Consider the following 26,898-nt stretch of genomic DNA (forward strand, 5'->3'; position numbering starts at 1 on the left):
CCTTCTTACTATTTTTCCCTCTCCTCCAGTCTTTTACTTTTAATTGCCCTTATTTTTTCCTTCTCCATTTTTTTACCCCATTCTTTAATTCCTTAACATCTACTCTTCTCCCCTCTTTACTCCATCCTCTTTACAGCGACATGTCCCTCTCCCCATCTCATTGGTGGTAATACAACAAAGTGGTTAAGAGTAGAGATTCCGGAGCCAGACTACCTGGGTTTGAACCCAGGTCTGTCATCTATTAGCTGTATGACTCAATTTCCTCATCTGTACAATGGGGATTATGGTAGTCATCCTCTCATAGGATGACTCCTATGACTCCTAAATCTCCCCATGACTCCAATCTCATTGGGAGATTTAGATGAGTTAATATAGGTAAAGGTCTTCTATCAGTGCCTAGCATATATTTTAGTGTTAGCTATTATTATTATTCAATCCCTCAGTTATATCTAGAACTCATCTTTGTCCCCTGGCTTTCTATATGTAGCACCCATTTTGTGCCCAACCCAGGGCTAAGTACTGTGGGAGCCACAGAAGTCTATGGCATTGTCTCCAGAACATGACAATGACAAGTGGGGAGAAAGGGGATATGCCTTAAAAGGGAGGTAATATATAATTAAGTATTCAGAGAAATACAGATAGGTGCTGTAATTCACCAGAACCTGTAATCACAGGGGTGTGGAGGTCACGGAATGCAGCATGGATAAGCTAAATCTTTAGCTGGGACTTAAAGATTGGCTGTGATTTGTCAGAAAAATAATAGACAGTACAGTCTAGGCAAAGGTGTGACTGCAGGGATGATCAGAATTTAATAGATTAGTCTGGCTGTAAAGAATTGGGTTAGGCAACAATGAAAGATAGGATTATGAAAAACCTTGGCTATCGGCAATGGGGGTTTGAAAGTTACGCTCTGAGATATGGGGAGCCATGCAAGTTTTCAAGCAAGAGAGACAAATGATTAAAACAAGAGGCTGATTTTAGATTTCATATGTAGAGCGATCTAGAGAGGAACGCTTGATTCAGGGAGTCCAAATAGAATGCTTTAGCAAAATCTAGGAGTAAAGTGAGAAGGGGCCAAATTAGAGTGGTTGTGATGGAAGTAGAAAGAAAATCCTGAGAGTACTACAGAGGAAAAACTGACAAGATGTAGTAATTGACTAGAGTTGGGGGATTGTAGTACAGGAAAGAGACAAATCACATGTGTTGATGGGCAGAATGATGGTGGTATAACAGGTGGAAATCCAGCAGTTGGCAAGCAGAGTCAGTTTGAGGGAGATGAGTTCAGTCTTAGGCATCTTTTATTGGTGAGCATAAAGCAACCAGAAGGCTCTGTTTGAGTGGAAATGTCCCTCAGGCAGACGGGCAGACAGGTATCCGTTTTGACTTATTTCTGACTCGCGTGAAAAATGTGCATATTAACTGAACAGTTACATTGTTGCTGAGGGAAGAGGACAAAGCTAAAGCTAAAGATTCAAAGTCATCCACTGAGTTAGTGGTTCAAACTGAACCTCAGGCGTTTAACAGCTTCTCTTAAACATGTCTAATTCATGGATACGTTCTCACTGTTTAAAAAAAGAAATGTCACAGAAGTATATAGGATAAAATGTGAAAATTCCACCCCACCTTCCCTACCACCAATAAGGTAACTCCTGTTACTGTTTTGATGTGTGTCCTTCCTTCCGAGCTCTTTCCTTTGCATTTTGTTCCCCTAATGAGGTAATAACTTTACTCCTTGCTCAGTAACTCGTGCTTTTCCCTATGCAATATGCTTAAGAGATATTTTCGTATTAGTCCCTCTAATTTCTAATTGCCCGTATCCTTCTAACACCTGGACAGATTCTGAGGGCAGTGAGCCAAAGCTTTGGTGTTGCCTAGCATAGGATTTCTTTATATTCACTTGCTGATATTGATAAATGTTTGCCATTTTTCTCATTGATTTGTAGGAGTCATTTTAGACACATAAGTGATTTTGGAAAAAAAGTAATTGGCATTATGTATCCAAGAAATTGGACAGATAGGAAGTTCAGGTTCTGAGGAGATGCCTCATTGTTTGTGCCAGTGGCCTCACAGTATGTTTTTATTAATTGTGCACACCGGGAAGCTGATAAGCTGTGGGAATTAGAAAGCTGGTCTTTTCTGCATTTGAATATTCCCCACACGGTGGCCATGATTCTTTTCCTTATTCTCTACATTCTTTTCCTACCTATTCAAGGATATGAACTGTGTTTCTTCACAGAAATTTCCAAGGAAACTCTATTTCTTACATTGATGAAAGTATACGGAAGGCATACCGCTGGACTGAGAAGCTGTGAGTATACTCTCCCCAAATATGAATACAAAAAGTTAACTGCATTGTAAGATCCTTCTTGGTCCAGAATTTTGAGGTCAATACCTGTGAGAAAAGGTATTTCCCCTTCCATATCCCAAAGCAACCTGATGATTGAAATTCTGTGTTTATTTTAAAAATTAAATTTGGCAGGACCTCTTTAAAATCAGTAAGAGACAATTTAAACTTACTTTCCATTATACAAGTAATACATGATTATATTCTCAATAGATAACAATGAAATAACAGGTATAGTGAAAACCCTCCTTGTGCCCTAATCCCCCACCCACTACTTTGAGTTTAGTATTAATCCTTGCAGACTCTTTTCCATACGTTTGAGTACATACATACTTACAGATAGCAAAATAGGTTTGTGTGTTTTTCTTACCTTTTTTTACGTAAGTAACATCCTGCAACTTGATTCCTTCATTTCATGATATGTCTTAGATTTCTTTCCTTCCCAGTACATAGAGGGTTACCCCATTCATTTAAACTCCTGCATAGTATTCCATAGTATGAATGTATCACAGTTTAATAATGCCCCTATTGAAGGATGTTTCGATTATGTCCAGTTGTCTTGTTACTTGCATTGCTGCAATGAATATCCTTGTACATGCATTTTTGTGAGCCTGGTCATTTATTTCTATAGAATAGTTATCTAGAAATGGGATTGTTGGGGTGAAGGCTATTTAGATATAAAATTTTAATTGCCTTCGAAAAAGTTGTGCCAGCTTATACTCCAGTCATCCTGCTGTGATGACATTCATTTCCCCACACCCTACCAACACTGGATAGTCTCCCTTTTTTTTTTTTTTTTTTTTTTTTGCTAATCTGACGGGTGAATAAAAGGGGTCCCATCTGAATTTGAATTTTTCGTATTACTTGTGAACTTAAATATCTTTATATGTTTACTGAACATTTGTATTTCATCTCTGAAATGTCTGTCCTTTGCCCATTTTTCTGTTACTATTTTTTTTATTGATTTGTAGAAAAAGTCAGTTTAGATCCATAAGTGATTTTGGAAAAAAACATTCAAAGTAATTTTTCATGACAGTCTGTGGTCATATCCTTAGTTCAATTTGAATAGACAAGTCATAAATGACTTCTGAATTAATAATAAAAGACATAACATTCAATCTAAAAACAGGTATTATGACCACCCTTAAAGAGATGCCCCCTTAGTCGGATATCTTATTGGTAAGGAAAAAAATGCTAGAACCAGGCAATTTGTTTTAATTTACAGATTTCGTAAATAGTATATGTAGTTTATATTTCCCGTGATAGTATCTAACTTGGAGATTTTATTTCCCAAACTTGTAAGAAAAATGAAAGTCATTTGGCACAAGAAATAGATAACTTAATTTCCTCTGGGAGTGGAGGGGGGTGGTAGACTGAGGGACAGAGGTAAGAGAAAAAGTTTGAATTGTGTGCTACATATTTTTGGAATTTTGAGATGTGAGTATATATGACATATTTTCTTTTTTTTTTTTTTTGCTTTTTTTTTTTTAAAGTACTCGAACTGTGATTTTTCTTTTAATTTATTTTAATTTATTTATTTTTGGCTGTGTTGGGTCTTTGTTTCTGTGCGAGGGCTTTCTCCAGTTGCGGCAAGCGGGGGCCACTCTTCATCGCGGTGCGCGGGCCTCTCACTATCGCGGCCTCTCTTGTTGCGGAGCACAGGCTCCAGACGCGCAGGCTCAGTAGTTGTGGCTCACGGGCCCAGTTGCTCTGCGGCATGTGGGATCTTCCCAGACCAGGGCTCGAACCCGTGTCCCCTGCACTAGCAGGCAGATTCTCAACCACTGCGCCGCCAGGGAAGCCCTATATGACATATTTTTAAAAAATAAATTGAAATTAAAAAATTAATTTTTAAAAAGCATGTGTTTGGGAGGCGATACACTATAACATGAGTCTGGTAAGGTTTGAAGATTTCTAAGTCAGCTTGAGGTTTCTACCTTATAAGCAGAGGTTCCTAACTTGAGGTCAGTGTTTCCCCAAAGCAGAATTTCTTTATACCTCCTGCTCCCCCGTGTATACCTCTTTGGCAAGCTACAGAAGCTTATGTTCTTGGGATAATGTTTTATAATGTATAATAAGTCAAACTATATAGGAAAACAAAGGAAACCAACTGTATTGAAATAGTTTTCAGAATATTTTTAAAATTAGTGAGACAGTAATAAATATGCTTCTCTTAACACATTAAATAACAAGATATAGTGGTAGGTCTAATAAATATTATAACTCCAGGGTAGTGATGAGAATAAATGATATTTCGAGGTATCTGCAGCATATACGTGATATGAAATGACCTGTGATTTCTATTGGGGACCAAATTAACTATACTGTTGATCTACTGTGGTTTGTTGCCTACATTCATAATGGAAGGAAGTGCTGATTTTAGTTAGAGATTTGTGAAAACTGAGATGTAATTTTATTTCCCATCCAAGTTTGGCACTCTGGATTCAGTCCTCTCTATTCACAGACCTCTGCCCTAAAAGGATGATCCACAAGTCGAAATTGCATGCACACTTTTGCGTGTGTTCAAGAAAGTGCAGTTTTTTTAGGGAAAAGAACCATTGCTTTTCTGAAATTCTCAAAGGATTCTTGTCTCAAAAGATTGAGTCACAAATGTAGGGGAGAAGAAAGACATTTCTTTTCCTGTACTTATCCTCATGAGTGACGATAAATGGATAATTTGTTTTAAGTAAAAGTATCTGATAGTTGATAACTTGTCACTTTCTGAATTCATTCAATAAATATTTTTTGAGTATCTACTATATGCCAGGAACTGTTTTACATGCTAGGGTCACAGGCCCAAGAATGAAACAGCCCAAGTATTCCAGTTCTCAGGGGGTTTACAAGTATATAAAAATAAGTATATAAGTATAATAAATAGATAGGTATAATTTCAAGCATTGCTAAGTACTTTGGAGAGAAAGAAAGCAGGGGAAGCAGAGTAAATCAGTTCCAGAAAGGCCTATTGTTTGCATTACATATATAGTTAAATCAATCAAACAAACAAACCCTGAGCCCTCTCAATTTCCTAGAAGTTACAGAGGTGGAGAGAAGGATAATTGTCAATAATACAGAATCAAGAATGAATGTGAAATTCAGAAGATTGCCGTAGACCAGAACCCTGGTCAGAAGTTAGACATGGATCTTTCTTAAGTGTTACTTCATGCCTGGTTTTGATATTTTCATGGTGTGAGAAAGTTTTAGATCTGGCTTTAACTCTGATTCCCCATAGTTTAAAATTTTTTTCCTCCGTCAAAATGAAGATTTGGAGTTCTACAGATTAATGTATTTTATTTCAGTTATTGAGTTATTGCTTATTTGAAGCTCCTTTTTGGGTAATTTTTTGGTGACTGACTCATTCTCAGTCTAAACTTTACTTCTAGGCTGAATTTACCGTTGTTATTTTTAAAATTTCTACTATCCTGTCATCCAAACAACTTCACAGAAAGAAACCCCATTAATTTGAAATACATACTGTTTGGTTACCCCCTGTCCTACCATGATATTCAAACTCTAACCAGTCTGGTATGGGCATCAGCCAATCAGAGAAGACAGTGCCATAAAGAGTGGAGGATCAGCCCCATCTCTTTGCTGTACTTCCTGAATCCTTGTCAGCGTTCAAAGTTATAATCAGTATATGTGAGTTCCACTTTTGTGTAGCTTTTTTTCATATACCATCATTTCCTGTGACGTTTGTATGTCATTTATGGTATATACATGCAGTTTGGTTATGCGATATGGGGAGGTAGAGTTTTTTCCTACCTTTGAAGGTGTGAAAAGGGTTACCATAAATGTCGTTGGACATATTGATTTGGTTTTTTTCTTTTTGGATCATTTCCATGGAAATGTGAAACCACTACTTAGAGGTGAGAAAACAATCAGTCTTAGCACCATCTGTTGACCATTCCCCCTAACATGTATTCTGACAATCACTGCGATTCCTTCTAACATGGTGAATTTCAAATTGAGGTCAGGGTCTTTGAAGCATGCTCAGGGCTCCAAGAGTTCTTTGTGGGAATTGAAGTCTCTTGTGTTTTTGTTTTAGTGATCTTTTAAAAATGTGTGTGACTATATTCTGTATAATATGAACCACCTTAATAACTGAGTTGCAGAGTTTCCAGGTAGTAATATTTTAATTCTCATAAGCTATGAGTAAAGAATTAATTTATGAGCTGGAATTAAGCTGTGAGATGGAATTAATATAAATATGTGACCAAGAGACACTGTGAGTGAAAAGCAGAAGGTTTTAAATGCAGAACTCAGTGGAAATAGTTTCACAAGGCAACATAGCCTGTGCTCAGATCCCCAAGGCTCCTGAAGGATGTACCACTGTTAATATCACCTGCAAGGAAGGGGATTCTTCCAGGCACGAGAAATCTACCTCTGACGTCTTATAGAGTTTCTTCTGTACTGACTCTCTCTACTACTCCCTCACTCCACTCTTGGGATACTGGCTATGTGCCTTCCTGCTTATCAGCTATAAGAAACAGGTGCAAAACACCACCCCCTCCTCCCCGCAGCATGTTCCTAGTCTTTATCGTGAGACCAGCGGAAGCAAAGGGCTTAACATTCCTCTGGCAGACCCAGGCGTCAGGCTTGACTGTGAATCCTTCCTGCTCCCTTCATTCTGCATTCTGGAGAAGTCATTGGCTGGATCTCTCAGTTTCCTAATTTATTTTTTAACTGTCATTTCTGCTTCTCATGTACTGAGATTTTTTATTATTGCCAACACTTTTCATTTGTATATTCTTGAGTTGATTAATGGATGCACTATCTGCTTACATCTGTCTGAGGGTAATAATTGTGCTATCCTAAGGTCCTCTTGTGCTTTGTTAACTCTGATTCATTGGCTATAAGCTCTTATGTTTGTTTTTGCTTTCTGTCCTTAATGGAGTTGGCTTTCTCACATTGTTTGGTCCTTCCTGAGTGTAATTCATCTTTGTAGTTGAGATTCTACTGCGTTTGTTTCCCAGCTTTAGGGGAGAAGTGAAATGAGCTGTTGGGGCTTATTACTCCCAATGGGTTCCCCTGAGGATAAGGCAGAGGTGGAAGGTGCCTTCTGGTGGCTAGTCAGGGAGTGCATACCTTTCTTCCAGGGTTCTGAGACCTTGCCCCCTTTCTAACACCAATTGCTCCTGCCTAGAGGAAGACACCTTTTGCTGCCTGGATCAAGGGGGAAAGATGTGGGGTTGATGTGTGCTGTAGGCTGCTCCTACCACACTATTCCAACTGATCACCCTGTAGTAGCTCCAGGACGTTTCTGGTAGGGGAGCATTTGTGGAGCTGCTCCCACACATTGAGCTAAGGTCGTGATTCTTAAGTTATATCTTTTCTAGGGATTCTAGTTATGTCATTCTTAGGGATTTTGGTGGAAGTTGAAGGGGTGGAGACTTGACATGTTTCAATCTGCCAACTTGAAATAGCACAACTTCTTAGGAAACAATTTTGTATCCCTATTACATCCTAGACAAACTCGGGCAAATATGTATCAGGATACAAATACAAGAATGTTCAAAGTAGTATTGTTTTTGTTTAAATTTTATTTATTTATTTATTTATTTATTTATTTATTTATGGCTGAGTTGGGTCTTCGTTTCTGTGCGAGGGCTTTCTCCAGTTGCGGCAAGCGGGGGCCACTCTTCATCGCGGTGCGCGGGCCTCTCACTATTGCGGCCTCTCTTGTTGCGGAGCACAGGCTCCAGACGCGCAGGCTCAGCAATTGTGGCTCACGGGCCCAGTCGCTCCGTGGCATGTGGGATCCTCCCAGACCAGGGCTCGAACCCGCGTCCCCTGCATTGGCAGGCAGACTCCCAGCCACTGCGCCACCAGGGAAGCCCAGCAGTATTGTTTTTAATAAATCAAAACTAGAAAAATCTCAGTATACACCAACAGTAGAATGAATAAAGTGTGGTATAATCATACTTAGAAGTCATACCCTTCATCAGAAACATAACGCAAGCCACATAAGTAATCTTAAATTTTCTGGTAGCCACTTAAAAACACAAGTAAAATGAAACGGATGAAATAAATGTTAATATCTTTTACTTAACCCTTATTTACAAAATATTTTCATTTTAACATGTAATCATTATATACATTATTAATAAGATATTCTATGTTTTTTTCATGCTAAGTATTTAAAACTATCCAAAGTGTTATCATATCTACATGTAATCAATCTAAAAATTAATGAGAGAATCTATATTTTTTTCCCATACTAACTCTTTGAAATCACAATTTGGTTGCTAAATTTTATTACAAATACTTGATCGGTATTGAGATTTCATAAAATTTACAGTCAAAAATGTAGTATCACATATGCAAATTGTTGCTAACATAAACATTTTCCAATAATTACATTGAGTATCAGTTTTTAAAATTTTAATTTTAAAATAATTGAAATTAATTAAATTAAAAATTCAACTCAGTCACATTAGCCACTTTCAAATACTCAGAAGCCTCATGTAGTTGGACATGCAACACTACATACTACAGGCAAAAATAAAATAACTTTACAAAATAATGTTGAATGAAAGAAGCAATGTGGAAAATAATACATATAATATGATTCCACTTATATAAAGTTCAAGAAGAAGCAAGACTAAACTGTGTTGTTTATGGCTGATAGAGAAAAGGCAAAACTACATTTAAAAAGCAAGGAAATTATTATTAAAGTCAGGATAGTGGTTCCCTCTAGGAAGTCAGAGAGAGGGTTGTGATTGGAAAGGGGCACACGGGGTCTTCTGGGATGCTGGCAGGATTCTTTCCTGACATGAATGGTATTACGTGGGGGTCTGTTTTGTAATTATTAAACAGTTGAACAGTTGTTCAATTGAATTATTGAACAGTTATGTATATTTTATGCCCATTTTAGTTTTCAAACAATTTTTAATGCGGGAAAAAATCAGATGGCTTCATTTGCCCTGATACAGCTGTGTGTGGGACTTCCCAATAAGGTTTGGGGAAAGAGAGGAGGGAAGGGCAGCTCTGCAACGTTGGTGCCACCCAGAGCTGGGTTCTAACAGAGACTTCGTGATCTAGAGAGTAGGCATTAACTATGTGATTTGGTGGGAAGAGTGGGTGGGGCGTGGGTGTGTGTGGGGGTGTGTGTGTGTGTGTGTGCGCACGCGTGCACATGCGTGATGGAGAGAGATGGACAGAAAGGAGGACGTGAAAAGAAGGTTCAAATGAAAACAGAGCAGAAATCACCATCCCTAAATTAGATAAGAATTAGGTTGTTTAGGTGGCACCATTACCCAGCTTTCCTCCACATATAGGAGTTAGTCCTCTGTAGTACATAGTTGTAGTTATTTTGCAGTTTGATCCAGAAATAACCTTTTCATTTTTCAGAATTCTCAGTGAAAATTATTTGACTGAATTACATAAGGACTCCTTTGAAGGCTTGCTATCCCTCCGATATTTGTAAGTTAATCATATTTATTTATGAGTTCTTATCTATAAAGTAGATTATCTATAAAATAATTAAGGGGTTCAAGTTAGATAATCTCTTCAGTTTCTCCTAGCAATAAAATTCTACAATTCTTTAAGTCTGTGTAGGGTCCCAGCCCATCACTAGCACTATATATCTCCTATTCATTTTTAATTTTTTCATTATATAGACAAGGTATAGATAGAAAAATACACTTTAGTTGTAGAGGAAAAGTGGTAATGAGGTCTGAGCAATTATAGACTCCCATATGAACCTTGTTATGTAAGTGTTCATATACTCTCCATCTGTATTTATATTTTGTTTATGACCTATGGATCAAATCTGGCCCACAGTCCGTTTTTATACAGTCCATAAGTTAAAAGTGATTTTTTAAAGGGCTGTAAACGAGAAAAAAAAGACACGAAGAAAAATATGTGACAGAGACTGTATGTGGCCTGCAAAGCCTAAAATATTTACTTATCTGGTCTTTACAGAAAAGGTTTGAAAAAGTTGGCTTAGTGAAATGAGAGGAATTAAAGTTAACCTCAAATTGTCCCCTACAGGACAAGAAAATATAGAACACTTACATTAATATGAATGCCATTAACTCATAACTTTGATAATTTAATCTAAATTAAATTAACATTTAAATATTAACTATTTAAGTAGATGAAGTATGTAAACAGTATTGTCAAGGGACTTCCCTGGTGGTCTAGTGGTTAAGACTTTGCCTTCCAGTGCAGGGGGTGCGGGTTCGATCCCTGGTCAGGGAGCTAAGATCCCACATGCCTCATGGCCAAAAAACCAAAACATAAAAAAAAAGAAGCAATATTGTAACAAATTCAATAAAGACTTTAAAAATGGTCCACATCACACAAAAAAAAAATCTGAAAAAAAAAATCAGTATTGTCAAGAACACATTAAGTTACCAAAAGAACAAACTGTTGTTAAGGATTTCGATGCAGGAATTGTGATACCAATATTAAGAATGTTTAAGATGATGGTTAAGTGGTATATTTAGAAATGTTTACACTAAATAAGCATATCAGAAATGCCCCTAACAAAAATCTCTCCAGCCTTTTTTTTTCTGTTTTTTGTTTGCTTGTTTGTTTTGTTTTTTGGGCCACGCCACACGACTTGCGGGATCTTAGTTCCCTGACCAGGGATTGAACCCAGGTCCCCAGCAGTGGAAGCGCCGAGTCCTAACCCCTGGACCGCCAGGGAATTCCCTCTCCAGCTTCTTTATCAAAGAGGAAATGCTTGCCTCGTATTTCCTTTATTTAGGGATAAGGAGATAACTGTGTTTTTTGCTATAAAAGCTCAGTTTTTGTCCTTTGTCCATGGCATCCAAAGCTGTGTATGTCATTAATCCTTATTAAGCCAATTAATGATCCTCTTTAGCAAATAGATTCTTCTTGCAAATATAAAAGGCTTAAGGGAAGTGGGTATAAAGAGCCTCACATGACCCTAAAAATAGTTCTTTTAATTATCAAACCTTCCAAGCCTTAAGGGGCAATCACCTTTATATTAGTCTCTTCTCTGCCATCTGGGCTCCAAACCTTACACAGTTTGGAGAAAAACAAATAAGATAACTGCACAGTGGAATAGGCCCTTCATTACTTCTACTATGTAATACTTTATAATCTGATTATTTCAGGTTAGCGTAAGTACTCTCATTCTTAAAAAAAAAAAAAAAAGCCAATCAATAAAAAAGCGAAAAAAGAATATGCTAATCAGCACTATGCCTAGTGTTGTAAACACGAAGATGGGTAAGACAGGACTCCTTTTAGCAACTCATGATCTCACAGGGAAAATAAACATATAAGCTCAAACCATAATGACATGGTTGTGGAGGCACCATGAAGTAATAAAACTACATTTCTTTTAAAACAGTCATTTCCTCCTTCTATCCACTCCCCAGCTATTTGTTGATTTTATAAATATTTGAGTTTGCTTTATGTCCGCACGTAGGCTTTAAACATGATAGACGATGCACATAAGCAGGATCTAGTCCATACTTTGAAGGAGTTTATGCTCAGAGGACATGGGTTGCAAAAATAGCTATATTTAAAGAAAGAAATGAATATGGGCAATGAGAGCTATAAGTTGGTATTGGAGCACAAAAGAGGGAAAAAAGACTTCAAATTGGATCCGGGAAGATGTTACTAGAGCAATGCTGTTTAAACGGGACCTCGAAGGGCCATTGGGTATCAATGACAGACAACTTGGGAAGAATAAGCTTGCAAAAGGAAAGTGGGAGAAAGGCAAAACACAGGAAAAATACTCTGAGTACCTGTAGAGTACAAGTGGGAAGAGCAGGAGATTAGAGCCAGATCATCTAGGGCTTTGGAGGCCAAGCCAAGGATAACATGTCAAGCTACCATGTTACCACAGCAGTGCTTTAGGACAAGCTTTAGCCTGCAACAGAACCAACCACTTGGAGGGCTTGTGAAAACACAGGCTCCACCCCCATAGTTACTGATTCAAGAGGTCCAGAGTAGGGCTGAGTATTTGTATCTTCAATAAGTTCACAAGTGATGCTGGTATTTGAGAACCACTTCCGGAGAGTTAATCTGGTGATCGCGTGGAGGATGGCTTAGAAAGGGAGAGGGTAGAGATGGAAACACCAGTCAGAAGACAGTTATACCCATCCAGGTGAAATGAGAGACTAAGCTGGAATCAATGGAAATAAGATAGTCAGCTATAGTCAAGAGTAGGTATTTTCGAATAAAAGTCAATATGATAGAAAGTGTAATACTGAATTAAAGTTACATATTAATGAGAGAAGTAACTTCCTTTCAAGTTGTGTGAAAGGGTATCTTTTATTTCTTCTGGTAATGAATTGACCTAGAAAAACAGAACTATACTGGGAGGTGTGTAAATATAAGAATATTCCTTTTAATATTGGAAATTATAATGATATATAGAGATAAAAACTTTGAGCTCATAATCCAGAATTTGGTGAGACCACGAAAGGTGGAATCTAATCAATGCTTCTGCTCTTGGGAAAGATTACCTCCAAAATCTATCAAGATCCATAGTTGTATATTTAATTTATGAAGATCCTGAAGGTGAGACTCTTAAGAGAGGTGAAGGCAGGGTTAGGGGCTCTGGAAGGTTCAAGTAATAATTCCTAAGGTTTGGAGTTTAGACCAAAGCTTCTTATTTATTATTATCATTCTAAAGTCTACTAGTTATTCCTACTAATTAGATATCTAATAGCTAATTGAGGCAATATTTTCCTTTTACTTTTCCTAGAGATTTATCCTGCAATAAAATACAGTCTATCGAAAGACGTACATTTGAACCACTACCTTTTGTGCAGTTTATGTAAGTTACAAGTATAACTTCATTATATTTGGAATTTTTGTAAAGCTTAATTTTTTATAAAATTAATTTGTTACTCATTTTGAAATATGATTAAAATTACTACTAAAATTTTGTAGCAAATCCTTTTTGTCTCTAGCAAAGATTAGTGTGAGAATTATTACACAGATCAGAGTGAATCATTATAGAGCAGTGGTTCTCAACCAGGGTGATTTTGCACACAGGTGACATTTGGTAGTGTCTGGAGACATTTTTGCTCGTCAGAACTGTATATGCTACTGGCATCTAGTGGACAGAGGCCAGAGATGCTACTAAACATCCAACAGTGTACAGGAGAGCCTCCCACAGCAAAGAATTATCCAGCCCAAAATGTCAATAGTGCTGCCTTTCTAGAGAAATAAAGATCACTCAACACAAGTATTTAATGAGCATTTACTATTTTGTATCTAATGCACCACATATATAATCATGAAAGTATAAATCATAATGTCTTCCACAGTGAGATTTCTTTAGTGTATGGAGGGAGTAGTGTTGTTATGTTTCATCATATATAAATTAGAATTATTGCCAAAGGATAAATGTTCTGAAAGAATATATATTTTTCTTCTTCTTTTGCTTGTGTCTTTTTTTGTAGAAATCTTAGTTGCAATTTACTCACAGAACTGAGCTTTGGAACGTTTCAGGCCTGGCATGGAATGCAGTTTTTACACAAGTTGTAAGTGAAATCGAAGATGAATACGTGTAAAAAACTGTGTGTAAAAGCATCATGCAGTTATTGGTTAGCTGGGTGTAAGCCCAGTATGAATTCTGGAAAGTATGTCTTGAGAGCCATTTTTTTTTTTTTTTTTTCAAATGAGGAAACTAAGGCACAAAGAGGCCAAGAGACTTGTTTAACTCATATATATGAAACGCTCTGCTTTCCATAGTACTGATCTTCGGCACGGGCGATAAAAGGCACCAAGCAAAAACACTCAAATTAGCATTGTCATGGAATCCCACTGATGTCTCTCCGATATGCGAATGGTCCATGAAGTTCCACTTTTGAATTTCACTTTGATTCCTGCTCATGTGCAAAGTTCCTAACTGCTTAAAATGTATGCAACACAGAGCTGCAAAGAGCTAAGTTTAGCACCGAATTCGTCAGCGAGCAAAAGGTGTGGGTGCTTCCCCAACCATTATTAGCTCTTTTAAATGGTAAAGCAGAAAGAATTCCTGAACGCCCACCACAGGGCTCTCCCCAGCCACCCAGAACATTATTTTTCAAACAGCATATATCTCTGAAGTGAATTATCTGTGGCCAATAGGAAGCTTTGAGGTGTGGAAAAAGACGTTGTTTGTGTTCAGCTGTAGTGTGAGAAATACAAAGAAAATACATTGCTGTAGCCTAATTCAATATACTTTCTTTGCTGACTACTCTTCAGTAAGGAGTGTGGGTTTTACACCCTTTCAGCTCAAAAATTCTGTGATTTCTCGTGGCACAAGGAAATGAGAGTGGGTACGTTCAGTGGCCCGAAGGCGATTTTAGACTCAAGGTAAAGAGCTCTTCTACACCTGGCTTTGGAAAAGACTCTCTTACCTGTCTTGTGGTTCAGAAATCCAGTTTCACACAGTTCATTTTGGGTTAATGAAGGTGCTGAGGCTGTGTCTGGAGCTGGATTAGCAATTCCTGCAGATGCCTATCTTTAGCGGCCTCCTTCCTTTTCCTTGTTAGTGTGCTGATGCCTACCTTGGGGAGAGAGCACCGAGGGTCAGTTTTTCTTTTGCCAGCACACCGGAGAGCAGGCTCATGAGGTCCCTTCACCAGGAGGTTTTAGTAGCGTCAATACAACGTCTTAAACTCACCTCGTTTCCTAAACATCCTATAACACCAAGAGTTCCTTATAAGAATCAGAGTTTCACTATAGTTATGTAGGCAACACAGGAAAATACCTTGCGGAAATAAATAAATAAATCACAGTTTAAAAATTAATGAACTCATTCAAAAACATTCACTGAGTGCCATGCCCACTGTGTGTCAGCACTGTACTAAGTGCTGGGGATACAAAGACTCATAGGGCAGGGACTTTGTCCCCAAGAAGCTTTCATCCTGGAAGGAGAAAGATGGATGTTGATGGGAAAACATATATGAGAGCCATTCTAGCATCTGTGCAGCAGGGTAACAAGGTGAGGAGGGGGGTGATGAAGTAGACAATGGGTGGTCGGTTAGAAAAGATTTGTAATGGAAGAGGCATCAACTTGTTCCTTTTGAATTTGTGTTCCTCTTAAATGACAGAAAAAGGTAGTGAAAGAATCAAAACTATCTGGTGTTGGAAATAAATTAGTACTGTACTCCTAAAACTCATTCACAGTTACTTTCAAAAGATTGTCACAGTATACTAAGTCTTTGTTTTGGGCTAAGTCTTTCTAATAGACAAAGCTAATTTGCTTCAGGAAACATTTGCCATGGTGAGATACAGACTTTATTGCATCTCTTTCCAAAGGCAAGCCACCAAGGGAAGATGCCGCCCTCGAGTTAAGTCATTTTACTACCTATGATGACATATTACTGGGGTGTTTATAAGTTGCCTGCATTAAATAAGTTTGGCAAAGGGCCCCAGCTGAGGTGGATTTATCATGAATTCAATGAAGCTTAGGCTTCAGGGCTCCTCACTTGCATAGGTCCCTTCCAAGGTCTTGAGAGGGGTCCTAGCGATTTTTGTATTCATAACTGTGCATGTTTTTATTAGACAGGATTTCCCAAAGTAGATGAGGTTCAGGCCCCACAAAACCTTGATTCATCACCGGGTTTCAGGTAATTATAAGTCAGTAGGTTTCTTGAATGAAGCCTCTATGTTATTGACAAACATCAGGTGAAGTAGTTAGCAGTGTGGTAGTCTATTTGAAATCCGAAATCGACCTCAAAGATGAGCTAAGAGCTTATTAATTAATAAAGTACCACTTTTTGAATGGTGGTAGTAATCGTATCTCTTTCAGATAAAATCAGGAATGAAATATATTATGGAAAACCAGCAGTGGTTGATAATCCTAAATGTTAAGTCTACTTTTTTTTCTGACTTTAAAGTGTTTCTCCTTCATTCACCTATGCAGGTCCAGACTGATGGCTTATTTTTAAAAATTCTTTTAGTCACTTCACTGGTCCTAACAATACAAGCTCCATGATTTTAGAAACTGAAGGACTCTACAGTGTAGAAAGGCTATATAACTTAACCAGACAGAGGACATTCACATGCTGGCTTGTCTGTGGTACATCAATATTGTACCAAGAACATAAGCACTAAGAGAGAATAAGAGGAAAATCAAAGCCTTATCCCTATTGAATTATTTACCCCGTTGTTGAGAATATCAATGAGGTAGGTGTGGCCACACTATGAAGGCAAATTGAGCTGCGGTCACAGAGCCGCTCTAATGCTCCCCCAGTCAACTAGCATTGGTCTCCTTTCGATAGCTATGTACACACAAAAGCTTACACACTTCAGGGTGTTGTCGTCACTTTTTGCTGTGTACTAGAATCCTGGCAGCTTCTCAGATTTAGAAAGGCACAAACGCTAAAAACAAAACTAACTTGGGTCTGTCCTTTGGGGTGATTTAGGGTGGCTGTTTTATTTGTAAGAGTTCAAAATTTTGAGATTGTCACACCTAGCAACTACTATACTTTTCTTCTCCCAACTGCATCTTATTCTTCCCACCTGTAGTATTTTCTCCCATTCTATATGTTTTTTCACTTTCTTGATAGTGTCCTTTGAAGCACAAACTTTTTCATTTTTATAAAATCCAATTCATCTGTTTTTCCTTTGGTTGTTTGTGCTTCTGGTATCATATCTAAGAAACTGTTGTCTAATGCAAGGTCATAAAGATTTACTCCTGTGTTTTCTTCTAAGAGTTTTACAGCCTTAGCTCTTACATTTGGATATTTGATCCATTTGGAGTTAATTTTCATACATGGTATGAAGTGTAGGAGTCCAGCTTCATTATTTTGTGTGTGGATGTACAGTTGTCCCAGTATCATTTGGAAAGACTGTTCTTTCCACATTGAATTGTTTTGGCACCCTTATTGAAAATCAATAGACCATAAATATGAGGGTTTATTTCTATACTATCAATTCTGTTCCATTGATTTACATGTCTGTTCTTATTCCAGTAGCACACTGTGATTGCAGTCGCTTTGAACTGAGTTTTGAAACCAGGATGTGTGAGTCCTCCCACTTTGTTCTTTACCAACATTGTTTTGGTTATTCTGTTTCCTTGAATTGCCATATGAATTTTAGAATTAGCTTGGCAATTTCTGGAAAGAAGTCAGCTGGGATTTTGATAGGAATTGCAATGGAACCATAGGTCGATTTGGGAAGTAGTGAAATTTTAATAAGATCATCTTCCAGTCCATGAATCCAGCATGTCTTTCTATTTATTTAGATCTTCTTCAATTTCTTTCCACAGTTTTGTACTTTTCAGTGTGAATCTTGCACTTACTTGGTTAAATTTTTCCCTAAGTATTTTATTTGTTTTGATGCTGTTACACATGGAATTGTTTTCGTGATTTCATTTTTGGATTACTCATTGCTGGTGTGTAGAAATAATATTGATCTTGTATCCTACAACCTTGCTGAACTCATTTATTAATGCTAACAGTTATTTTCCTAGATTCCCAGGAATATGTCTTGTGGTCTTCCAGTTTCCCAGGAATACATTGGAACATTTCAAAGTCTCTGTGGACATCTCATTCCTCAGCTTTTCTTTTTAAGCTTTTCGGTTGGGCTGTTTTTTGCCCCGAACTGTTATCCATTGCCTCATGCAACCGCCATGTTAAAATATTTGCTCGAAAATGTTTTCCAAAAATGCCACCTGAGGAGAGGCTTTTCTCACTAGACAGCTCTCAGTCAGGTCAAAGGCAAGCCTTTCAAGTGAGGTCTTCCAGGGGACCACCAGACATGTAAAACAATGACAGTTCTTTGGGAATGAGGCTTTGAAGGACCTCCCAGTCCATGCTGCTCCTCCTGGTACCAGGGATGTGGGCTGTTTTTCAAGGCTACCACTGGCATGGAGAGCAAAGGTCAAGGACAAGTTCAAGCAACACAGATCTCATTGTTCTTACAGAAATTAATTTGTTTTCCTTGAATAAATTGCTCCCCAATTTGCTGCAAGCCTGTTGGTTAAATGTCCAGAGTTCCGAAAAAGTTGATTCTGACCATTTTTGCCAGTTTTGTTGTTGTTGTTGTTCTTGTTCTTGTTATTGTTGCTTCTGTGGAGGGATGAATTGTCAGATGTCCTTCCTCCATCATTTTTACTGATTTTCCTGCAATATCTTTTAAAATCTCTAAAGTCTCAATGACCATAGGCTAATTAAATATTTATCATGGGAGATGATTAAGGAAAAAATAAATAAAAAGAGAAATAAATAAATAAATAAATAAAAAGAGAAAATATAATTCTCATAGAGGCTTTCCCAGATGTGTAGATGAAGTTTGAAAAGGTATTTCTATATTTAGTGCTCTCAAAATTAAGGTTAAAGTAACAGATGTTTTAAACCCGCCCCCGCCCCCCACTTTTTTTTTCATTCAGGTTAAACACAGGCTTTAGAGTCAGGACTGAGTTCAAATTCCAGCTCTGCTTCTTACTAGCTTGATGACTTAGGACAAGTTATATAACTTCTCTGTGCCTCAGTTTCCTCATTTGTACAATGGGGTAATATATCTATCACATAAGGTTACTGTGAGGATTAAATGTTAAATGCTGATCACAGATGCGTGGCAACCCAAAAGATATTAGTTTTGATAATTATTTTACAATATTCGCAAAAATACGTTAATAATTCTTGAGTAGAGTTAACCTGAAGTCAGATATTCTTTTCTTTCTTCCTGTTTCTTTTGGGTTTTTTTTTCCCCCCTTATTTGTTTTAAGGAACTAAGGAAAAAGAAAGAAAGAACTAAGAAGAAAATCTATTCCAGCATTTTGGAATAAAATTTTGTTCCCCACAATTAATTTGTTTATTTTATTGATATATAAACAAAATGTTATTTATTTATTCAGCAAACATTTATTAACTACCTAGTAAATATTAGGCACTATGTCAGGCACAGGAATAATAATGACAATAAAGTGTGGTCCCTGCTCTCAAGTTGCTGGCAATCTAGGAGACTGACAAGTAAACAGGTGATTACATACACAGTAACAAAGGCTATGATACAGGAATACGCATGGGACTATGTGATGGGAGTATGGCTTTCACCAGTTCCTCTTGGATTTATCTCTTCTTCTTTGGCTCCAGAACCAAGGAATTAGCCCTATTTTTGTCTTTCACTGGGTAGTTTAAACCATGAAATGTTAAAAAATTTGTAGAGATGAAAGAAAAACACCTTGAATTATGGAGGATACTAGAAATAGTACTTTTTTACAGAGCAAGGGCTTCCTACCAGCATAGTCACTTCTAGGGTTTTTAACCTGAAAAGTTCTTTGGCATATTTTGTCTTTACTAGCCACTTTTTTTTCTATTTGTTTGTTTGTTTGTTTGTTTCTCTTCTCCACTTTATCATCTAGAGACCTGGGTAGTTCCCAATGAAAGAGTGTTTTACAGATGCTAAGGGTGATTTATGGGTAAAGACAGAAAATGATTTTTGTTTTAAACCTTCACGTTCCGTACCAAAAAAAATGAATATAAGCTTTCATGGAAGTAATCGAAAATGCAGATAATTTAAATTCCATTCCATTTTTCAGAATTCTCAATCATAATCCTTTGACAACAGTTGAAGATTCTTATCTTTTTAAATTGCCAGCATTAAAATATTTGTAAGTATTGCAACTGTTTCATGGCTCATGAGATGATTTCTGCTCTTTTTTACTTTCGTCAAAGATTGAGTACTTTGGCTAAAAAGTCATAATTTAGATTTTAACTGGGTTATTGAAAATAAAAGTTATTGGCAAAGAAAACGATTAAGAAAGAATATACACGGGTAAGACAGCCAGCAGAGAATGAGAACAGTGTTGAAGAACACATATAGATATGGAACATGTAGATGCATGTAGGAATATTATTTATCCCAGAAAGCAAAAAGGAATAAGGGGTACATTATTTTTTTTTAAAGAGAGTGATCAAAAGAGGTAGATGCAATTGAAAATGAGAAGTTAGAATAATAAAAAATGATTGTACCGTTCAGCACCAAGGCCATTAATTTGATGATGCAAATTTAAATTTCTTCAATAAGAGCTCTTTGGAATTATCATGTATGGCAAGTAAGAAGCCAGAATTGAAGTAATCACATGTTAAGTATCTTTTTAAGTTTAGAATTTTTGTCTTTGGGTTTTATATCATGCATGTTTGGGCTTCTCCTTCAGAGACATGGGAACAACACAAGTGGCACTTACAACAATTGAAAGCATCCTCATGATGACCCTTGAATTGGAAAAACTGTAAGTTGATTTTTCTTACATTTGTTTTCACTCAATTGTTTTTTTAGGTTTGTTGTATTATTTTCTTAAGTCAGGTTTATTTATGTATAATTTTCACTTAACAAAATTCACTATTTTTAAATATACAGTGTGATGTGTTTTGACAAACGTATAGTTCTGTAGCCACCACCACATTTGAGGTAAAGAAAACTTCTGCACTCCCAAAAGACTCCTCATGTCCCTTTGTAGTCAATCCATCCTCCTCCCGCTACCAGCCCCTGGCAGCCACCAATCTGATTTTTGTCCGTATAATGTTGCCTTTTCCAGAATATCTTATAAATGAAATCATGTGGTATGTAGCCTTTTGTTTTTGGCTTCTTTCACTTAGCCAGTCTCTTCGGAGATTCATCTGTTTTGTTGTACCTGTCAGTAGTTCATTCCTTTTTATTGCTGAGTAGTATTCTAGTTGTGTGGATACACAGTTTGTTTACGCATTCATCATTTGATGAACATTTGAGTTGTTCCTAGTTTTTTGGCTATTATGAACAAAGCCTCTGAAAACACGCACATGTGTATGTGAACATATGTTTTGTGCGAGCATATGTTTTCATTTCTTTGGGGTGAAATACCTAAGGGTGGGATTGCTTCATCATATGCTAAGTGCCTATTTAACTTTTTAAGAAACTGCTAAACTGTTTTCTAAAGTGCCTGTGTCATTTTGCTTTCCCACTAGCAGTCTATGAGAGTTGCAGTTGCTCCACATCTTCAACTGATCCTTATATTTGTTTTCTAAAAACGTTTAACCTTTCTAGTAGGTGTGTAGTTGCATCTCGTGGTTTTTGCCACATTTTGCATTTCTGTAATAGCTGATGATGTTGAGTGTCTATTCATGTGCAAACATCTTTTTAAATGAAGTGTCTGTTCAAATCCGTTTTTTAATTGGATATTTATATTGAGTTTTAAGAGTGCTTATATAAAAAGCAATGGAAAAAGTCCTTTCTCCTAGATATGTGTTTAGTAAATATCTTCTCCCAGATTGTGACTTATCTTCATTGTATTAAAGTGTCTCTGAAGACTAGATGTTTTAAATTTTTGATGAAGTCTAATTTAGCAATTTTTTTTCATATTTCTTTAATTTATTTCGTTGTGCTGGGTCTTAGTTGCGGCAGATGGGCTCCTTAGTTGCGGCTCATGGGCTTCTTAGTTGTGGCATACGAACTCTTAGTTGCGGCATGCATGCGGGATCTAGTTCCCTGACCAGGGATCGAACCCAGGCCCCCTGCATTGGGAACTCGGAGTCTTACCCACCAGGGAAGTCCCTTAGCAGTTTTTCTTAGATGGCTTGTGCTTTTTTGTGTCTTATCTAAGAAATCTTTGTGTGAGACCCCATTGTCTGACCCAAAATCACAAAGGTTTTCTCCTATGTTTTCTTCCAGAAGTTGTATACTTACATTTAGGTCTATGATCCATTTTGAGTTGACTTTCATATATGTTGTGAGGGAAGGGTCAAGTTTCATTTTCTTGCAGTTTAAAAAACTATTTCTGTAGGACCGTATTGTGACAGTTTATTACACAACTAACTGCACCTTAAATTGTGCCATCCCCCCTCCAATATGGCAAGCTAATAGAAACTTTCTGTTATGCCAAGGCTAGCTGAGGGGATTACATGAGATTAGTAGGCGGAAAGGGCCCTGCGTTTAGCAGTCTGTTCCAACCGTCTTTGTCAGGTCAGCTGACAAATGACTGTCTTCACCACGCCGTCACATCTGTTGGTCACTGCTCTAGCCTCATCTTCCTCAGCCTTCCACAGCATCTGCCGCAATTGCGATCCCTCTCTTGTCAGCTAGATGCCCTCCTCTCTGGATATTAAAAATTATTTCCCTATGTAACTACAATACTGTTAACACACAGTATTGAAGAAATTAAATTCCTACACAATAATATTACCTAATAAAGAGTTGCTATTCAAATTTCCCCAGTTGTCTCTCTCATATAATATCATTTCTTTTAACAGCTTTTTGTGGTATAATTGACATACAATAATCTGTGTTCACACACACACACATACATACACACCATGAAGACATCATCAAAATCAAAATGTCCATCACCTCAGAAAGTTTCTTAATGTCTCTTTGTAATTCTTCCTTCCCATCGTTCTTTGCCCTTCCCAATCGCCAAGCAACCATTGATCTGCTTTCTGTTTGCATTTTCTAGAATTTTATGTAAATGGAATCATACAGGGTATACTTTTTTCTAACTGGCCTCTAACTCAGCATAATTATTTTAATCTTCATCCATATTGTTGTATATATCAGTAATTCATTTCTCTTTATTGCTGAATAGTATTCCATTATATGGATGTACCACAATTGATCTATTCACCATTGATGGGCATTTGAGTTGTTTCAGTCTTTGTCTACTACAGATAAAGTTGCTATGAATATTTGTGTACAAGTCTTTGTATGGATGTATGCTTCCATTTCTCTTGGGTAAATACCTGCAAGTAGAATGGCTGGATCATTGGTAAGTGTATGTTTAAGTTTTCAAAAAATACCTATTTTTCATAGTGGTTTGATCGTTTTACATCTCTACCAGCAGTGTTTGAGAGTTGCATGTTCTTCACGTTGCGGCCAACACTTGCTATGCTCAGTATTTTTAATTTTAGATAGTTTAATAGGTGTGTAGTTGTATCTCACTGTAGCATCCCTAATGATTAATCATGTCAAACATCTTTTCATATGCTTATTTTGCATTTGTATCTCTTTGAATCTTTTATCTATATTTTTCTGGAATTTTGAGAGTTCTTTATATATTCTGGAAATTAGTCCTTTATCCAATATGTAAATTGCTAAGTATTTTCTCCCATTCTATGACTCATCTTTTCATTCTCTCAGGGGTGTCTTTTGCAGGGCAGAAATTCTTAATTTTGATGGTGTCTAATTTATCTACTTTTTTCTTTTATGGATTATGCTTTTGGTGTTGTATCTAAGAAATCTTGCCTAACTCAAGGTCATAAAGTTTTTCACCTGTTTTGTTCTAGAAGTTTTATAGTTTTATGTTTTTTAGTTTTATGTTTTACATTTAGATCTTTAAACCAATTTGAGTTCATTTCTGTACATGGTTTGGATGGAAGTTCATTTTTTTTTTTTTTTTTTTTTGCACCTGGATATTCAATTGTTCCAGCATCATTTGTTGAAAAGACGATCGTTTCTCCACTTAAATGCCTTTGAACCTGAAAGTCAGTTATCCACATCTCTCTACTTCTGAACTTTCTATTCTGTTCCTTTGATCTTTCTGTCTATCTTTACTCTACTATCACAATGTCTTGAAAGTGTAGCTTCATAAGCCTTGAAATCAGTTACTGTTAGTTCTTCAACTTTGTTCTTTTTCAAAGTTGTTTTAGTTATTCTAAATTTTATTTCCCTATGAATTTTAGAATTTGCTTGTCAATTTCTATAGAAAAGCCTACTGGGATTTTGATCTATAAATCAATTTGGGGAGAATTGATGTCTTAACAATATTGAATCTTCTGATCCATGAATACATTATATCTCTCCAGTTATTTAGGTCTTCCTTAATTTCCCCCCAGCAATATTTTACAGTTTTCCGTGTGCAAGTCTTTTACATCTTTTGTCAGATTTATTCTAAGTATTTTATATGTTTGATTCTGTTATAAGTAGTATTTTAAAACTTTGATCTCTGCTTGTTTGTTGAGATAAATTAATCTTTTTGTATGTTGATCTTGTACCCTGCAAACTTGACAAACTCATTAGTTCCAGTAGCATTTTTGTAGATTCTTTCAGGTTTTCTACATAATCATGTTATCTGCAAATAAAGATAGTTTTACTTCTTCCTTTCCATTCTGAATATCTCTTTTCTTTTTGTTGCCCTATTGCACTGGCTAGAACCTTCAGTGCAGTGTCAAACAGAAGTAATGAGAGCAGACATCCTTGCCTTTGTCCTGATCCTGGAGAGAAAGTACTTTGTCCTTCACCATTAAATATGATGTTAGGTTTTTTGTCGAAGTCATTTGTCAAGTTGAGGAAGTCTCCTTCCATTCCTAGTCTACTGAGGGCTGTTTTTTTCTTTAATCAGGAATGGATGTTAGACTTTTTCATTCTTTTCCTGCATCTATTGCAATGATTATGCGATTTTTCTCTTCTTTTCTTTTCTTAATTTGTTTATTTATTTTTGGCTGCATTGGGTATTCATTGCTGCACGCAGGCTTTCTCTAGCTGTGGCGAGCAGGGACTACTCTTCATTGCAGTATGCAGGCTTCTCCTTGTGGTGGCTTCTCTTGTTGCAGAGCACGGGCTCTAGGTGCACGGGCTTCACTAATTGTGGCACATGGGCTCAGTAGTTGTGGCTCACGGGCTCTAGAGCGTAGGCTCAGTAGTTGTGGTGCACGGGCTTAGTTGCTCCGTAGCATGTGGGATCTTCCCGGACCAGGGCTCAAACCCATGTCCCCTGCACTTGCAGGTAGATTCTTAATCCCTGCCCCACCAGAGACGTCCTGATTTTTCTTTTTTAGTGTACTAAGTTGGGTAAATTGATTTTCAAATATTAAACCAACCTTTCCTTCTTGAGATAAACCCCACTTGGTCATGATGTATCATCTTTTTATATATTAGTGGATTTGATATGCTAAAATTTTGTTAAGAGTTTTTGCCTCTGTGTTCATGAGAGATATTGGTCTATCTAGTTTTCTCGTAATGTCATTGTGTAATCTTGATACGGTGAAAGTTGGCCTTATAAATAGGTTGGGAGGTATTCCCTTCTCTTCAACTTTCTGGTAGAGTTTGTGTAGAATTGGCATTATTTTATTGCTGAAGTGTTTGGTAGAATTTCTCAGTTAAGCCACCTGGACTTGAAGCTCTCTTTGTTGGAAGGTTTTAAACTGCACATCCAATTTCTTTAATATCTTTATTCTTGAATAAACTTTAGTAGCACATGTCTTTCAAGGAGTTTGTCCATTTCATCTTGAATTTATTGGTATAAAGTATTCTATAATATTCTCTTATTATCCTTTTAATATCTATAGTATTTTTCTGTTTTGCATTTTATTTATTTCTACTTTGATCTTTATTGTGTTCTTTCTTCTCTTACTCTGTGATTAATTTGCTCTCGTTTTTCCAGTTTAAGGTGGAAGTTGAGGAAGCTGAGTACAGCGTTAGCAATATCCCATATGTTGACATATTATGTTTTCAGTTTCAGTGAGTTCAAAATAGTTTCTGATTTCCCTTTTGATTTCTTCTTTGACCACAGTTACTCAGAAGTGTGTTGTTTAGTTTCCAAATATCTGGAGATTTTTCGGATTTGTTAATTTCTAATTTAATTCCATTGTGGTCAGAGACATATATCGAATGACTAAAATCCTTTAAAAAATTTTTTTAAGTTTTCTTTTTTCAATTTATTTTTTTGCTGCGTTGGGTCTTTGTTGCTTCGCGTGGGCTTTCTCTAGTTGTGGCGAGCAGGTGCTACTCTTTGTAGCGCTGCACCGGCTTCTCATTGGATGGCTTCTCTCGTTGCAGAGCACAGGCGCTAGGTGCGTGGGCTTCAGTAGTTGTGGCACACAGGCTCTAGAGTGCAGGCTCAGTAGCTGTGGCGTACGGGCTTAGTTGCTCCGCGGCATGTGGGATCTTCCCGGACCAGGGGTCGAACCTGTGTCCCCTGCATTGGCAGGCAGATTCTTAACCACTGAACCACCAGGGAAGTCCCAATTCCAGTATTCTTAATCTTTTGTGTAGATCCATATTCCAATCTGGTGTCATTTTGCTTCTGCTTAAAAATACTTCTTTTAACATTTCTTATAGTGAAAGTCTGCTAGTAATGAATTCTTTCAGCTTTTGTATGTCTGAGATAGTCTTTATTTTGCTTTTGTTTTGACAGATCTGGGTATAGAATTCTAGCTTGATAGAATTCAATTCACTACTTTAAAGGTGTTATTCCACTGAGTTCTCGTTTACATTGTTTCCAACAAGAATTCTGCTCTCATTGTTATCTTTGTTCCTCTGTATGTAGTGTATAGTTTTTTCCTCTGGCTGCTTTTAAATTTTTCTCTTTGTTGCTGGTTTTGAGCAATTTGACTATTTTTTGTGCCTTGGTGTAGTTTTGTCCATGTTTCTTATGCTTAAAGTTCATTGATCTTCTTGACTTTGTGAGTTTATAGTGTTTACCATTTTGGGAAAATTTTGGCTATTATTTCTTCAAATTTTTATTTTTCTCCTCTCCTTCATGGACTCTAGGTACACATGTATTAGGCCACTTGAAGTTGTTGCACGACTCACTGATGCTCTATTCATTTTCGTTGTTGTTTTGTTTTGTTACTCTTTTTGTTTCATTTTGGATCGTTTCTATTACTATGCCTTAATGTTCACTGACCCTTTCTTCTGCAGTGTCTAATCTGCCATTAACCTCG

The 26,898-nt window shown here is 37.0% G+C and overlaps 1 protein-coding gene and 1 long non-coding RNA gene across 13 annotated transcripts in view; one reads left to right on the top strand and one right to left on the bottom strand.

The window, feature by feature from the left end:
• Positions 1-26,898, top strand: part of LOC309651045 (leucine-rich repeat-containing protein 37A3-like) — a 44,374-nt gene that overhangs the window by 3,983 nt on the left and 13,493 nt on the right. For 6 of the 12 annotated variants that reach the window (XM_082443333.1, XM_082443322.1, XM_082443330.1 and 3 more), the window contains 6 exons: positions 2,237-2,308; positions 9,692-9,763; positions 13,029-13,100; positions 13,732-13,812; positions 19,806-19,877; positions 20,424-20,498. In XM_082443333.1, coding sequence (XP_082299459.1) covers positions 2,237-2,308; positions 9,692-9,763; positions 13,029-13,100; positions 13,732-13,812; positions 19,806-19,877; positions 20,424-20,498 — 444 coding nt within the window. The remainder of the gene's footprint in view (positions 1-2,236; positions 2,309-9,691; positions 9,764-13,028; positions 13,101-13,731; positions 13,813-19,805; positions 19,878-20,423; positions 20,499-26,898) is intronic. The other 6 variants (XM_082443329.1, XM_082443328.1, XM_082443327.1 and 3 more) reach the window with 6 other exon arrangements.
• LOC309651068 lies at positions 10,081-19,798 on the bottom strand. Its single transcript, XR_014257906.1, has 2 exons — positions 14,674-19,798; positions 10,081-12,365 (listed from the first exon to the last, which is right to left on the bottom strand). It is a non-coding gene; the product is annotated as an uncharacterized lncRNA (long non-coding RNA).

This window comes from Balaenoptera physalus (genome assembly GCF_965194825.1).
Source record: "Balaenoptera physalus genome assembly, chromosome: 20".
NCBI lineage: Eukaryota > Metazoa > Chordata > Mammalia > Artiodactyla > Balaenopteridae > Balaenoptera > Balaenoptera physalus.